This window comes from Alligator sinensis, unplaced genomic scaffold (genome assembly GCF_000455745.1).
Source record: "Alligator sinensis unplaced genomic scaffold, ASM45574v1 scaffold201_1, whole genome shotgun sequence".
NCBI classification, from domain to species: Eukaryota; Metazoa; Chordata; order Crocodylia; family Alligatoridae; genus Alligator; species Alligator sinensis.
This window is the reverse complement of record NW_005842661.1, coordinates 808,076-822,752: the sequence shown is the minus strand read 5'-3', so window position 1 is coordinate 822,752 and position 14,677 is coordinate 808,076. Positions and strand designations below refer to the sequence as shown.

The window sequence follows — 14,677 nt, the reverse complement described above, 5'->3', positions numbered from 1 at the left end:
CGCTCTTCCATTGGCAGCCTCCTCCCCCTCAGCTGAGCTTTCCTGTCACAGTCGAGGACTTGGATGCAGAAAAGAAGGCAGTGCTCAAGTGTTTCAACAAAGTCTTGGAGGATAAGACTGGTAAGGACCCCTCTGCTGCCATTCCTTCCTGTAGGGGCTATCTGGCTAGAAGGGTAGTTGGAGTGAGTGGGGGGGGGAATAGTAAGAAACTGGAGAGAGTCTCTGACCCATCTGTAAGACCAGCATAGACCAATGAGGTTGTGTAGTCTGAACATCTGCATAACACAGGCCAGAGTCTCTTCATGCTTGATATAGCTTTGTCTTCTTGGAGGCCAGTGAACAGGCGTTCTATTTTTCTGCTGCTCTGGGTGGTGTGGTCAAGGCTTTGAAGAGAGCTTAATGATTTATGCCATCCTTATAATGGCGCTTGCTGCATCAGACTGTGGTGCCTTCAGTAACTGCTTTCTGCATCTTCCTTAGCAGGGGATTTAAGCATATTGCTCTCACTCCCCCACAGTAGATTCCACTGCAACCAGTTCTGCGGAGACCATCCCTGCATCCAAACCCCTGTCGTTCACACTGATGTCTACTGGGCCTACATCTGTACTGACAGCCCCTCTGGTTTCCAACACTGGCTCCTTACTGGAAAGTCTGAAGAAAATGCAGAACAGCCAGAGTATTCCTGTGCTTTCAGGTTAGTGATTGGGCAGGGTGGGAGCAGTCCTGAGGCTCTGGCTTGGGGCACTTAGACTTGGTGATCAGGGTTTTGTTGGGGGGAGCTCCTCATGCAGGCATCAGTATGAGGTTGGGATTTGCAGCATCACTTGTTCCTGGTGCAGCTTAAACTCAGCTAACTCCAGGAAATCCCAGCTGGAATTTGATGGAAATAGTTGCTGTCAAACAGCTGGGTTTTTAGTGGGTTTCCCCATAAAGCCTACACTGTACAGATTTCCTGGCCAGCCTCCATGGGCTGTAGCATTCAGTTTGGTCTGTGTTTGTGCCAGGTAGGGCTCATGCTGGTGTAGCTTTATTACCCCACCCAGGTTTCTAGTTGGTTTCCTTAGTAGCACTTGCTGCATATAACTATCTGGTTATAAAAAGTCTCTAAATGATCTCTCTCCCTCAGATTCGACAGGGGTTGCAGCAACTTCTCAGCCAGTTCCAGCAGCCCCTCTGTTGTCAGCCTCCAATGTACCACTGAATTCAAGCTCATTGTCTGTTACTGCATCGGACTCAAAGTTTGTGCCCATGTTAAACTTACCTGTTCCATTAGCCCCTCCCTGCTCCCTTGTCCAGCCTGGCAGCAGTGAAAGCAGCCTGGGGGTTCCCACTTCACTGGAGCTAGGCCCGACCCCTAGCAAACCTCCTTCCACCCCTAAACCAAGCATCCTTTTTGGGATGCTGAGCATTCCTCCTGCCAGCCAACCTGCAGCAGCAACAGCTACATCTTCCACCCCCACCACCACTGCCCCTGTGTTCAAGCCAATCTTTGGCAGCCTGCCAAAAAGCGAGAACATGGCGCCTTCTGCAGCTGGCACTTCCACAACAGTCACGGTGTCTTCCAGTGCTACATCTCTCTCAACAACCTCCCCTGCCAGCACCACCATGTTCAAGCCTGTTTTTGGGAGCTTGACGACATCTGGACCCTCAGCAACAGCTTCTCCCTTTCCGTTTAAGCAGGCCTCTCAGCTGGCATCCACTGCTGATCTGACCACAGCTTCCACCACAGGCCCCCCTGTGTTTTCCAGCTTCCCCAATAGCATCTTCACAACTGCAGCGACGACCAGCACTGTACTGAGTACCATCACTGAATGCACTACGAAGCCCATGTTCAGTTTTGGGCTTAACCTGCCGAGCTCCACCAGTGTATCAGCCAGCCCAGCTGTCAGCACAGCCACCTCCACCAGTGCATCTCAGCCCTTCCTCTTTGGAGCCCCTTCAAGCTCAGTTCCCAGCACAGAAACAGGCTTCGCATCCACAGGCCCTGTTTTTGGGTTTGGAAAGCCTACTGTCACCACAGCTACTACCACCACTAACGTTCCAGCGGGCTCCACCTTTGGCCAGGCACCCTTGAATGTAGCGCAGGCCACCCCTTCCACCATTACCACCACCACCACCGGCTTCAGTATTTTTGGCAGCACTGCTCTGACTTCTTCAACCCCAGCAACAACAGGCCAGTCAACACTGTCTTTTGGCTCTTCCTTCACTCCGTTTGGTTCCTTTGGCACTGGTGCCAAACCACCCCCTGCATACTCGGGGGCAGCTAGTCAGCCTGCGTTTGGCACTGGTACCTCAGACAGCCAGCAGTCTGCCAACAAGCCTACAGCTGGCCCAGCAAGCTTTAGTGCCCCTTTCAGCTTTGGAGCCTCCACAACCCAGTCTACTGCTCAGCCAGCATTTGGCAGCAACACTCAGCCAGCGTTTGGTGCCAACAGCCAGGCTTCCTTCGGCACGAGTAGCAACCAGCCAGCATTTGGAGGCACCACATCCATCTTCTCCTTTGGAACAGCCACCACAGCCACCACATCAAGTTTTGGTTCCAACACCCAGACTACAAACAGTGGGGCCAGGGGCATGGTGTTTGGCAGTGCCACTCCATCTCCATTCGCTTTTGGGGCATCCACCCAGCAAAGCACAGGACCTAGTGCCTTTGGCATTGGATCACCTTCCCTAGGTGGAAGTACCCCTGCTGTAGCATTTAATTTTGGGGCTGGGCAGAGCGGATCGGCAGGTGCCATAACACTCTTTGGTTCCTCCCTGACGCAGAACACACTGGGTGCCCAGAACCAGAGCACATCATTTGCCTTCTCTGCAGCTGGCACACCTGATAACAAGCCTGTGTTTGGAGGTAAGGTGTCTACCCACCTGTTGGGCATGTGAGCAAATTCTGTTTGGCTTGTTTCAGAATAAGACTGGCTGGGCATGAGGGGAGGTTTAAGTGAATGTAGGCAGTGGTCCTGCTATGCCTCTGGTCTCTTACTCCTGGCTTCTCTAAGCATCCGGTGTGGCTATTAATTGTGCCTTCCCCCAGCTGTTCATTAGGACAAGGCAGCTATTAGAAGGCTTCACTTCAGAGGGGACAAGTTTTTTTTTGTTACTGGAAATCCCACTTTCTACTGACTCAATTTTGCATGAAGGCAAAGAGTTGTGTCTGCTAAGCTTAGTTCTTTGAGGCAGGTACAGCCTGGCTGCATTTTTGGGGTAGGGGGAAGTAGGTCTGTGTTGAGCTAATCCCACTGGATTAAACACAGGCCGTACAATAGTATTTCTGACTGCTCAGTGAAGTAAGCTCCCACTACCTTGGGCAACCCACTGATCCTCCTGGAAGGAGAGTCTGAGACAGGCAGTGAGAGAGAGAGGTGCGGGGGCCTGTCCTGTGGCAGGAGCTGCTGTGTTTTGAGTGGGGAGATCACAGGGGTGTGTATACATTCCCTCTGCTGTCCAGCAGGAGGGAAGCAATGATGCGTCTAAGCTGGTCCTGCAGGAGCCTCTTCTCTGTCCTGAGCTGTGGCCTTCCTTTGGAACAGATGCTTCCTCAGACAGTAGACTCATCTCCCACAGTGACCTTGGCCCCTGGGCCATCTCTCATCCTGCACCTTTCATCCAGACTTACAGCAAGGTGGTGTTTTTCAGGAACTCCTGCACCCAGTTTTGGGCAGAGTACCCCTGTCCCAGGAGGAGCAGGAGGTGGGAGTAACAGCCTTTCCTTTGGAACCCCCAGCACTCCTGCCTCAGGTTTTGGAAGCGTGGGGCCATCATTTGGTAAGATTTCCTTTGAGGTCCTTTTCCTCTAAGGGGACTGCTCCGTAAGGCTGGGATGTGGACATAAACCTGCTGTTAGAGCAGAGTCTACTCTGAGTTACCCTTCTGGATGGAAAGGGGAGAAGATGGGGGAGGGGAGGGGAGGGTTGGGTTGGCTGCTGGCTTCAGGGTGCTTGGAAATGCATCTGTAACAGGCAGTCCTGTGCAAAGTCAGGTAATTGACTGCCTTTGAAGAAGGTCATAACACTGTCCTGGCTGCTTCCTGAGGCCTGGAAAGGCTGTCACTGTTCTCTGCTGCAGATATTTGCTTCTCTGCATGGGGTAAACAACCCCTGGGAAACAAACCCTATGCAATAGGTTAACACTGTAACGAGCCTTCTGTTTGTTCTGGAGTGTCTCTTCTCAGACCATCAGGGCACAGGCAAGTGACATACTCACAGTGTCTTCTTGTCTCCTTAGCACCATCATTCTCCATTGGGTCAGGATCCAAGACTGGGGCCCGTCAGCGCCTGCAGGCACGAAGGCAGCACACCCGCAAAAAGTAGCCTCGTCAATTTTCTGGCCATGAATTCCTGGCCTTGCTGTGATAAGCCCCAGCCCAGCTGCTTGAGCCAAGACTCAATGTAGAGCGACCAGCTGCACAAGCAGCTGAGCCCCCGCAGTTCAGGTGCTCATGTCTGTGAAATCCGTTGGAGCCAGTTCTGGGTGGCAGCAACTCTTCTACATGAGATGGGGCAAACCAAACCCTTCTTACTTGAACACTTCCACAGCCGAGACTGGATAAACCTCTGTACATATCTACAGTGTTTCCTCCCTAACTTTTTTTTCTCCATGTTTCATAATGTTTAAAATTCTCCCATTGCTTCCTGTAGCTGCTCCTGTGCCCTTCTTTCCCTGACTACACTGACAGGCTGGTCTCCATGGGCTGAGCATGCAGAGCAGGAGCTTGTGGAGATGCTCTGGATGCTGGCCCCAGGGTCACATTCCCAGCCTGTGCCTGACAGCGACTGACACCCTGCTGCTTCAGCTGCCATCTCCCTGTGTTCCTACCTCCCTACCCTGCTAAGTGGCATGTTCCCCCCCCTCTGGGCAGGCCAGAGGTAGCAGTTTTGTCCTGAACTGCTGTTCCTGGGTTGGGGAAGAATCTTCACTGGTCAAGAAGCCTTTCCCTGTGGTGTGATCTAATGACCCAGTAAAGGCCCCTCCTCCTGAAGGACTGCTCTGGTTTGGCCTAGCAGGTGTCTACTCTACAGAGCTCTGCCTGGCTTACCCTTTCCAGTGAGTGGCACTGGCCTCTGCAGGGGTATAAATATGTTGGTGCTCTAAATGGAACATGCCATCTAGCTCCTGTAGCTCCCAAGCGTCAGCTAAGGCCTTCCGTAATACCATGCTCCTGGCTCAACCTCTGTTGGAAGAGAGCAGCATGGGTGGGCCATGTCCTTGGCTGGAGCTGTGCTGCAGGAACTAACACCCCCTCTGCACCAGAGGGAGAACAGGAGTCTGGTACCCTTCGGTACATGATAAGTGTCCTGAATTTGTGCTCTGCCCTGTGGGATGGGTGCTGCCACTTATGATTCCAGCCATCTGTGATGCTTTGGATTAGTTTCTACAGATCTTGTCTGCGTAAAGCCCTGTATGTTCTGCTCTCTGTTTACGCTCACTGAATCGAGTTTGGAGGAAGAATTGAACCGTATGCGTGGCGGCATGTTGGTAATGCCGGACTTGCTGTTTTAAAGTTTTTTGGGGGCGGGGGATGCACCCTGGCTAATTGGTTGTCGACAGTAGCATCTTTGTGTGGCTACTAGTGGTGAGTGAATTCTGTATCTTAACTGTTGTGACTGAAAGAATGGCAGCTGTGGGGTGGGTATCACACTGTGGCAGCCTCTTCATAGCCTGTGCTCTAAGCTGGGTTTGTTCTCAATCTGCCCCACAAGCCAGGCTCACTACCCAGGCTAGGTTCTGTGGTGTAGTGATAGGGAGGAGCCATCTCCCAGGTGCAAGAGACCTCTTGGCTCCAGCTAAAGACACTAAAGAAAAATAATCAAGAACTGACAGACCTGGTGTCCTCTGCACCGTCTGGGAATTGTCTTTGAACTTGCCCACACCCCTTCATATCCTAGAGACATCCATGCTTGTTTCCAGCCTGCAGGCCCTGGAGCCATCCCTGTGCCTGGGAGGTCCTGCTGGAAGAGATTGCCAGGATGTTGATGCCCATTGTGACAGCGAGCTTGGCCACAGCCTCTAGGAGCGCTGCTCCCCTTTTTCTATGAAGGTAGCAGCTGCACTTGGGGCAGAGGGTCCAATGCCCTGGCTGCCCCCCCCTCCCCCCGCTTCCAAGAGTGACTGGCTGCCAAGTCTTTTTACTCTTTCAGCTGTGTGTGTGTGCGCGCGCGTCTGCTGAACTCTAAATTAAAAACTATTTAAACATTTTTTAACAAAATAAATTTATTTTTATATTTAAGCTAAATTGCCTTTGAATTCCTTCAAGCTTGGTTCATTGAGATGGTCAAAGTTCAAAGCCGTTGACTAGAATTTAGCTGTATAGTCCTTGTCTGGCAAAGATGCTGCACGCGGGCTGAGAACCTGCCCCTGCCTGACAGCAGTTAGGGCTATCTGGCACCCAGCCATACAGCTGTATGTCCAGGAGGTGGTGGTGGGAGTGGAGGTTTGAAAGGCTGGCCTGCTATAGGTCAAGGGTGAATTCTCTTCCTGCCAATAAGCTTTCTCAGCCTCCCTGCATCCTCCTTGCTCAGGCAGGTGTTACATGAATTATTGCTTATTTTATAATGTGATGTATGTGGATGTGACTAAACTTTTTTTTAATTTTCCTTGAGAACGAGGCTCTGGAGCTCTTGTATGTTAGACAGTGTTGGTTGTTGCTGGGTTTTTTGTTGGGTTTTTTTTTTTTTGTCTTCCTACCGGGAAGAATGTACCTCTCCTGGCAGAGATGGGACTGGGTGCTGAATATTTCTGTGCTCTTGCAGATGGCTAGTGGCTCCCCCTCAAACAGGGGCAGAAGGAAAGGAGTCAGCCTTCCTGCCCCTTGGAGGGCTCATGGCTGCCTGTCACTGGGATCATTTTAGCCTTCTTTCAGGAAACCATAGTTGTCATTATGAGGGGTGTGGGGATGCCCTCCCTGGGTTGGGAGTTATTCCTCAGTCATGGGAATGGCACCAGCCCATCATTCAGTGGAGTCTAGTTTCAATCTAACTCAAATACATGAGTGTTCCTGAAGTTTGGGGAATTGGGCTGAGGGCCTTCCTGTACACTTAGGGCCAGTATCTGAAATTCTGCCCCCAAAATGCAGAGCTCCCATTCTTTGTTGCTTGTCTTGCAGTGTACTATCAGCTGGACAGTAGCTGTACTTGCTGGAGCACCGTCTGGGAACCTGGTCTGCCATGCAGATAGCACTGGAGCAAGGTTCCTACCTGCTAGAATGGAAAGCTGCTGCCCTCCTGTGGTCTGCATGGGAGCACAGCACTTCCTATACCTCTGGGAAAGAAAACCATCCCCAATCTATAATTGAACAGTGATTGCTTATACTTGTTCAGCTAGTATGTCACTAGCCCTAAGCCTTGCTTGGACTCTTCCGCAGCATTTGCAGAGGCTGTGAATAATCTTCAGGCTTTCTGAACAGCTTCTCACTTGCTGGCTTATATTTGAACTGCTTCCCTTGTCAGGAAAAGACTTATTTTTTTTGTCAAAGCCAGTGAAGAAAGACAGATCACGGGCTAGTACAGGTGTATTGCAGTCAGCTACTGTGGTTACTCACCTTGGAGACTCTGCTCCCAGACTGCCTGCTCCATAGTGATGGGCCTGCAAGGCTGGCCTTTCTTTTAAACAAATTACCTTGTTCAGACATTCCCTGTCCACAGAGGAATACTGCTTTCCTGGTGCTACCCAGGCTTCCCACTTGTACCCTGGTGACTCCTGGCACTGCTAGACTAGAAATGACATGCTGAGCACAGGACCCACGTGAGATGTTTCAGGAGTTGAAGCCATGTATTAGGAATTTTTACATCACAGCAGCCTGTACCATTAGATGTGCTGGATGAAGGGATGTTGCACAGACCTTTTGCTTTAAAGGTGTAGCTAGGCACCCAAAGGGGTTTTGTCCAAAGACCTCTTGGATGCTTGTAGACATAAAAAAAAAAAAAAAAAAAAAGTGCTTTGCTTTAAACTCAGCACATTTCTGCACCAAGTCCTGCACATGCCTAGAAGAGGCAGTGCGTTACTTCAGGCCAGCTTGTCTGACATCTGTAAAGATTGGGCACTTTAATGGGGCTTTTTTGGCACTTTTATCTAGTAGCTGATTGAATTAGCTTTTGTTAAAAGTGCCAAAAAGCCCTGCTGAAGCACCTAATCCTTACTTCAGCCTGGTTCTGCAGCATCTGCAATGCACTGCTTCTTCTGGTAAAGCATGGTTTGGGGCTTTTTTTAATGTCTGCAAGCAGTGCTTGATTTTTAACCTGCTGTCTGTCTCAGGGCCCTGAATATCATCACATGCTAGCCTGAAAAAGCTCCACTGTAGCTCCATTGTGGCAGGACAGAGGTCATGGGCTGGGCAGGGCTGGAGCTTGTGGTCACCCTAATGAAAAGCCTCTGCATGTGGGTCTCTCTCTGAACCTGACTCTACCAGTGGTGCTCAACCTGACCTGCAGGGTCATGTCATCTGGTCCATGGGCAGCCCTGCAGGCCAGATGTCAGCCCTTAATATAGGGCTGGGCCAATGTCTGCAGGATCTGGCCTGCAGACTGCCCCTTCTCATCTGGCCCAAAGCTTAAAGCACCACTGCTTTCATGACAGTCTTTGTACTCTGTGACAGAACCAAGGTAGGAATTGGCTGCAAATAGTGCTACTCTGGAAGAATTCAAAGATATAATCCCAGAGACAGGCCCTACCTTGGGCTGAATGTTTGGCTTCTGGTGCAGAAGTGTGGGACTGGCAGCTTCCAGTTGCAAAGCAAATTAGCAGTAGTTGGAGCTGCAGCTTTGCATGGAGGCTGATCTTGTGTTTCTGTGTGTGGCCCTCCTTTTCTTTCTGAAGCCCCTAAATCCTCTGTCATTGAGTTTCCACATCAGTGCCACCCTTCTCTGACCTGATTAGCAAATACCAAAGCTGCCCAGTGCCCAGCTCTTTTCAAGAGCTGCTCAGCGTATTGGACAGAAACCTTCTGCAGTCAAACTTCCCCTTCTGCTGCTTGTGAGGACTGTGCCATATGTGAAGGGTGAAAGTGCTGGGAGGTTGGGTTTTTAATGAAAAGTAAACATGCAAATCATTTCTGGTGTGGCTGCTGAGGAGCTCTAGTTTGAATGTGCATTTTTCCTTGCTGCTTATGTCACTGGATTAAAATAAAAACAAAACTGTGCTCATGTCTGCCTGTTACATCTCAAAAAGCTTTGTGTCCTCAACAGAGCTGGAGCCCTCCTTACAACTATCCATGCACACAAGGTGAAAAAGGCAGACCTAGCACTGGGACCCACCATGCAAGTGCTCTTGCCTTTTGCCAATACAGCTTGCTTCCAGCAGAGAGTGACTTTTTCTCAAGCTGTTGCTACTCCCATCATAGAAGTGGAGCTGGAAGCGACCTCCAGAGAATTCAACCCTCTGCCTGAGGCAGGTTATCCCTATCCAGATCATCCTAAGACTCTACCATCAATCCTGACACAGCACAAGGCATAACACCCTAACCTACCACAGGTAAAGCAGGGGGACTATGGCAGCCAGTCCTGCTTCTATAAAACGTTGTTAATGTAAAAAGATCCCAGGTTGAGGGCACCATACTCCCTGCTACAGAGGAAGGCAAACCCCCCCCCCAAATAGTCCATACCAATTTGGCCATGGAGTAAAATTCCTTCCTGACCCCAAATATGGCAATTGATCTGATCTTAAGTGAAGAACAAGACCCTCTAGCCAGGAACCTCCAGCTTCAGTCCCAGCAGAAGCATTGGCACACCCCAGTCAAAATCCCCAGCCTTGCCAACACACAATGCCTCTGAGGAAATCTTAAAAACATCCTGACACATAGCAGCCAGTAGGGGCAGCCAGCAAAGCCCAGAAGCATGGCAAATACCCATAGAATGGGTGGGCAGTTATTTTGGGCAGAGGGCCGCTTACCAACTTTTGGCAAGCCATCAACAGCTGCATGACAGGCAGCCAGGGCCAGATATTAAATTTTCCAAATTTTTAGGGGCCCTGCGGGCCAGATAGAATAGCCTGGTGGGCTGCATTTTGCCTGCTTCTGCCATAGAAGAACATGGGCATAGCTATGCTTAGATCATCCCTGACTGGTGACTGCCCAACCTCTTCCTGAACACCTGCAGTGAAGTCCGCAACTTCCTAGAACAAGTCTCTTCCGTTGCCTCATCATTCTAACCATGAAGAAGTTTTTCCAGATATCTAATCTAAACTTACTTTGCTGCAACGTCAAGCCGTTGGTCTGTGTCCTCTCTGCAGCAAGAGAGAAAAGGTGTTTTCCTTCTTCCTTAAGGCAGCCCTTCAGGAGTTTGAAGACTGCTATCATGTCCCCTCTTAAGAGGCCTTTTTTGTAAGCTGAATATGCCTAGTGCTTTCAGCCTTTCATGAGACTTGCTTTCCAAGCCCTTTATCATTCTTGTTGCTTGCCTCTGGGCCCCCTCAAAATTTTCCATGTCCTTTTAAAAATGTGGAGCCCAGAACGGCACACAACATTCTAGATGAGGCCTAACCAGTGCTAAGTAGAGGCACTATTGCCTTCTGTGTCTTGTATGTAATGCTTCTATTGATGCATCCCAAAATCTCATTTGTCTTTTGAGTGGCTGTGTCACTGCAGACTCATTTTGAGTCTGTAATCTATCAAGATGCCCAGGTCTCTTCTGCTAGGGCTACTATCTGGCCTGGTGTCACTATGGATATTTTTGATTATTCTTCATGCAGTGTTAGCACCTTGCATTGGACTTCTTGTTAGCTCCAACCTGTTGGGATTCTTCTGAAATGCACTCCCATCCTCCAGCATCTTCACAATCCTTCCTAGTCTCCTGTGGTCCACAAATTTGCTCAAGAAGCTTCCTATGCCACCATCCAAATCATTAATATAAATGCACTGAAAAGTGACAGGCCCCCTCTGGGACTCCACTTGAAACCTGGCATTCTGACATGGAGCTGTTAATAATTACCCTTTGCTTGTGGCTATTGAGCCAGTTATCTATCTACCTTAGTACAGGAGATCAGTACTACAGTAGTTTGATCTAGCCCACATCTCTAATTTATGAGGCCATGCAGGCCTTGTTAGAAACCTTGCTAAAGTCCAAATACATATCATCTAAAGCATTCCCTTCATCCTAGTTACTTTGTCAAAAAAGGGGATCAAGTGTGTTTGACACCATTTATTTGTAAATCCATGCTGCCTACTTGTGCTCAGCCTTCCCCACTTCAGGTGCCTGCAAATGGCCTTTCCTAGGATATGCTTCAGTAACTTCCTGGGCATTGAGATGAGCCTAACCAGGTTGCAGTTCCCCAGGTCTTTTTGAAAAAAAAAGGCACTACATTGGTCTTTTTCCAGCCCTCCTATGCCTGGCTCATAATATTGCTGATCTGAAAGCTGTGGTTGTAGACCAATATTTCACCTTGGTATCTGAAGGCAGGACAAAAAGGATGTGCCCGGCGTGGGATGGATAAGGGAACTGTATACCTGTCCCATCCTACTTTGGTTGCTAATCTGCCTCCTGAGAATGCAGCACAATCAACCACAGCACCACAATCTGCTTGCAAATCTGGTCAGAGAAATGAAAGACCTGTTCCTGCAACCAAGTGCACCTTCAATATCTGCTGGGCAGAAATCCAATCCATGTTGTATGGAGCTGCCGAAGGAAACAGTGACCAAAGAGTCCACCCAATTGACTGTTCATGCTTATGTGAATAGAACAAAGCCAGCTTGTGAGCATTTCAGGAAGACAAAGCAGAGCATGCAACATGCATTTGGGCTGCAGGTCATACGAAAAACAAGATTGTTAGTACTTTGATTCTCCCCCATCTTGTTTAGTGGTTCCTATCTCTTTCTTCCTACCTGTCTTCCGTGAAGTGAAATAAGTTCTGTAACAGAGCCAGAAGGCTCTTGTTGTTTGAGGAGGACAAAAGCAGCAGGAGGAGATGATTACAAAGGAAATAGGGGGGAAAACAGGCTAGGAGGGCATATTGCAGAATGCAGAGGTGGGGAGGGTGCCTTGCAATAGCTCAGCAGGGTTGAGTCTGGCAGGGGAGATGAGATATTCCTGCGGTATCTAGGCGGCAGCAGCAAGCTACCAGGAGGTAAAGCCAGCAAGCCTAGTCAGAATAGCTGGGGAGGTCACCTGACCAGAAAGGGGCAGGGCCTGGGAGATGTAAGCTGCAGTACAGCTGGGAGGCTGAGATTCAAGGCCAAAGGCCCACCAGTAGAGAAAGCGACAGAGATACACAGGGTTAAGGGCCCAGCACCTGAGAGAGGCAAACCCATGGTCAGGGACCCAACAGACCTCTAAGGGCAGAGAAAGGGTTAGAGAGCCTATAGCTGAAAGGGGCAGGATTTGGGGGCCAGGATGCATCCTGCCAGAGTAAGGGGCAGCAGCCCATGAAGGACAGAGATATGAGCCCAAAAGCCCATATTACCATACAAGGGCTGGAGCTTGAGAAGTCAGATCTAGTGCAGCAGGTTTAGGCTAAGAAGGCCAACTAGAGCAGTGGGACTCCCCAACAAGGGAGTGGAGGCCTAAGGTAGCAGGGTGGTTTAGGCTATGTGCTCTTTTAAACAATGATTGACCTGAGGGGAGGTTTGGAGGCAATGATTAGCCATGAGGCAACAGGTGTCCTAGGGGGGGCTATATGGACTAATTAAGTGTAAAGACTGAAGCAAGTCCAACAGGATTTGAAGAGATTTGCAGGCAGGTGGCCAGCATGAAGTTTGCTCTAGGGCCCTAAGGCAGCTTCCCTTTCCTAAGAACATCTAGGCATGGCAGGTGAGAATAGAGGTAGGGGACCTAGAGCCAGAGCAGAACAGGAAGTGAACATCAGGGGTGCCATGGCTGCTCTTGAAGCACCTATCTCCTGACAAGTTTATGTTTCTGTTAAAGAACATATTGACTCACACCTGAATAAACAGCACCAGACAGAGCGGACTTCAGTACCTTGCCACACTGTCTGGAGGTGGAGACTACTTACTTCAGCAGTATACTTGGAGTTGGGAAGTTCCTGAACACAGCTGGAGAGTGCAGAACATCTACCTACAGGAAGTCTGTCACCTTTGAAGAGGTGCCACATGGGTACCCAAATGCTAGACCAGTTTTTTTTGTGGGTTTGTTTTTTTAATATATGCACACAGATACGATAGCCTTCACGGCAGTGCCTTCATCTAGCCCATGGCCTTTTTTTGTAAAAGCACAAACATGGAAGTGCTGACAGTCCTAGGGTTATCAGATGTCTGGGTTTTCCCAGACATGTCCTCTTTTTTGGACCCCCTGTGCTACGTCAGGGTGGGTTTTTAAAAAAAAAAAAGAGAGCAAATGTCTGGGTTTTCTGTTGTCTCAGACTGGCTGCTTTGGGCTCGGAGCAGCAGGCAAGGTGACTGGTTGTCAGGCATCACGTGCTTCCCGTGCAGGCTCAGGCAAGTGAGAGAGAGAGAGAGAGAGAGTGAGTAAGCAGCAGCACTGGGGGGAGCAGGGGTCTGCAGATCAGGAGTACAGGATACCAGCAGGGCTGGGGGGCAGGGTAGGGGACTGCAGGTCGAGAGGGGCAACAGCAAGGGGGCAGGGGCTGCAGGATGGGTGACTGTGGGCTGGGTGTGCAGGGCATTGACCACACCAGAGGGTACTGCTGTTTGGAACTGATGGACACAGGTGGGGCTGGGGGAGGTATGTGACTTGTCAGTGAAAGGCAACAGAATGGGCAGGGGCAGGGCACCGCTGCCCTGCCCCATCCAAAAAAGGGCACCTCTGTCACAGGGTGGACCCTGTGACAGAGGTGCCCTTTTTTGGACCTGGAAATATGGTAACCCTAGTCCCTACTCCTGGGGTTGGACAAATGAGAGAACCTAGAATCTGCACAGGAATGGACCCTCTTCTTTCAGCTGCACAGGAGGCCGTGTCATTTTTCAAATTAAGTGAATACACACTGGAGCCCCTGGCACCACTGCAACTGTGGGAGCCTGCCAGACTTGGTGAGACAACAGTTGGACTTGGCCCTCTAAGCCTTCACGGACCCCAGTTGTATTACTGGTGCAGGAGTGGGGAAAACAAAGTCTTTACAGTGCAGAGGTAGGCAGTACTGAAGAGTTCAACTAGGGTTTCTGAGCTAGTGGCAGGCAGGGTTCCCCCTTTCACAGCTGTTTTCTTCTGGGAGCTGGATTTCTTCCACAAAGGCCTCTTAGGCAAAAGCAACAGGGTTGTCAAAAAGCTGATGAAAATGAAGGGCTGTGTGGAGCACTGAAGTGCATACACCTTAAGTAACCCCAGCCACAAGCATCATGCTGCTTCCCCCAAGCTAGCAGTAGCACTGCCAAACTTTCCATTCCACATGAGCCCACTAGAATTCTCAGTCCAGCGACCAAGGGCCAGACATTTCTGTCAAGCCAGCACCCAATTTATACCACCAGTACAATTGCAGAAAGGAAGCCATCACTTTAGGCAAGAAGCTATTACAGGGTACTGCAAGAAACTTCTGGCAACAAAAGAGGCTAGTGTAAGGAAGGGAAGAAAGATCCTTCATACCACCCACCAGACCAAAGAACAGCACCAGAAACTAGTTGCTGATAAAAGGTAGAAAAGACAATGAAATAAGCATAACTTGGCCTTGTTACTACATGGCTGAGCAGGACACCGGCCTACTAGGCAGAATCAACTTTTTGCCCCAGTCAGGCATGGATCCCATCAGGAAAGGGATGCCCCCTGAACCCGGAGGCTACGTCTAC

The 14,677-nt window shown here is 49.9% G+C and overlaps 1 protein-coding gene across 4 annotated transcripts in view; it reads left to right on the top strand.

The window, feature by feature from the left end:
• Window positions 1–9,130, top strand: part of LOC102376311 (nuclear envelope pore membrane protein POM 121C) — an 18,077-nt gene extending 8,947 nt beyond the window's left edge. For 2 of the 4 annotated variants that reach the window (XM_025215676.1, XM_006033799.3), the window contains exons 8-12: window positions 18–120; window positions 518–694; window positions 1,127–2,848; window positions 3,634–3,762; window positions 4,222–9,130. In XM_025215676.1, coding sequence (XP_025071461.1) covers window positions 18–120; window positions 518–694; window positions 1,127–2,848; window positions 3,634–3,762; window positions 4,222–4,307 — 2,217 coding nt within the window. In that variant the 3' untranslated portion in view covers window positions 4,308–9,130. The remainder of the gene's footprint in view (window positions 1–17; window positions 121–517; window positions 695–1,126; window positions 2,849–3,633; window positions 3,763–4,221) is intronic. The other 2 variants (XM_006033798.3, XM_025215677.1) reach the window with 2 other exon arrangements.
• The last annotated feature ends 5,547 nt before the right edge of the window (window positions 9,131–14,677 follow it).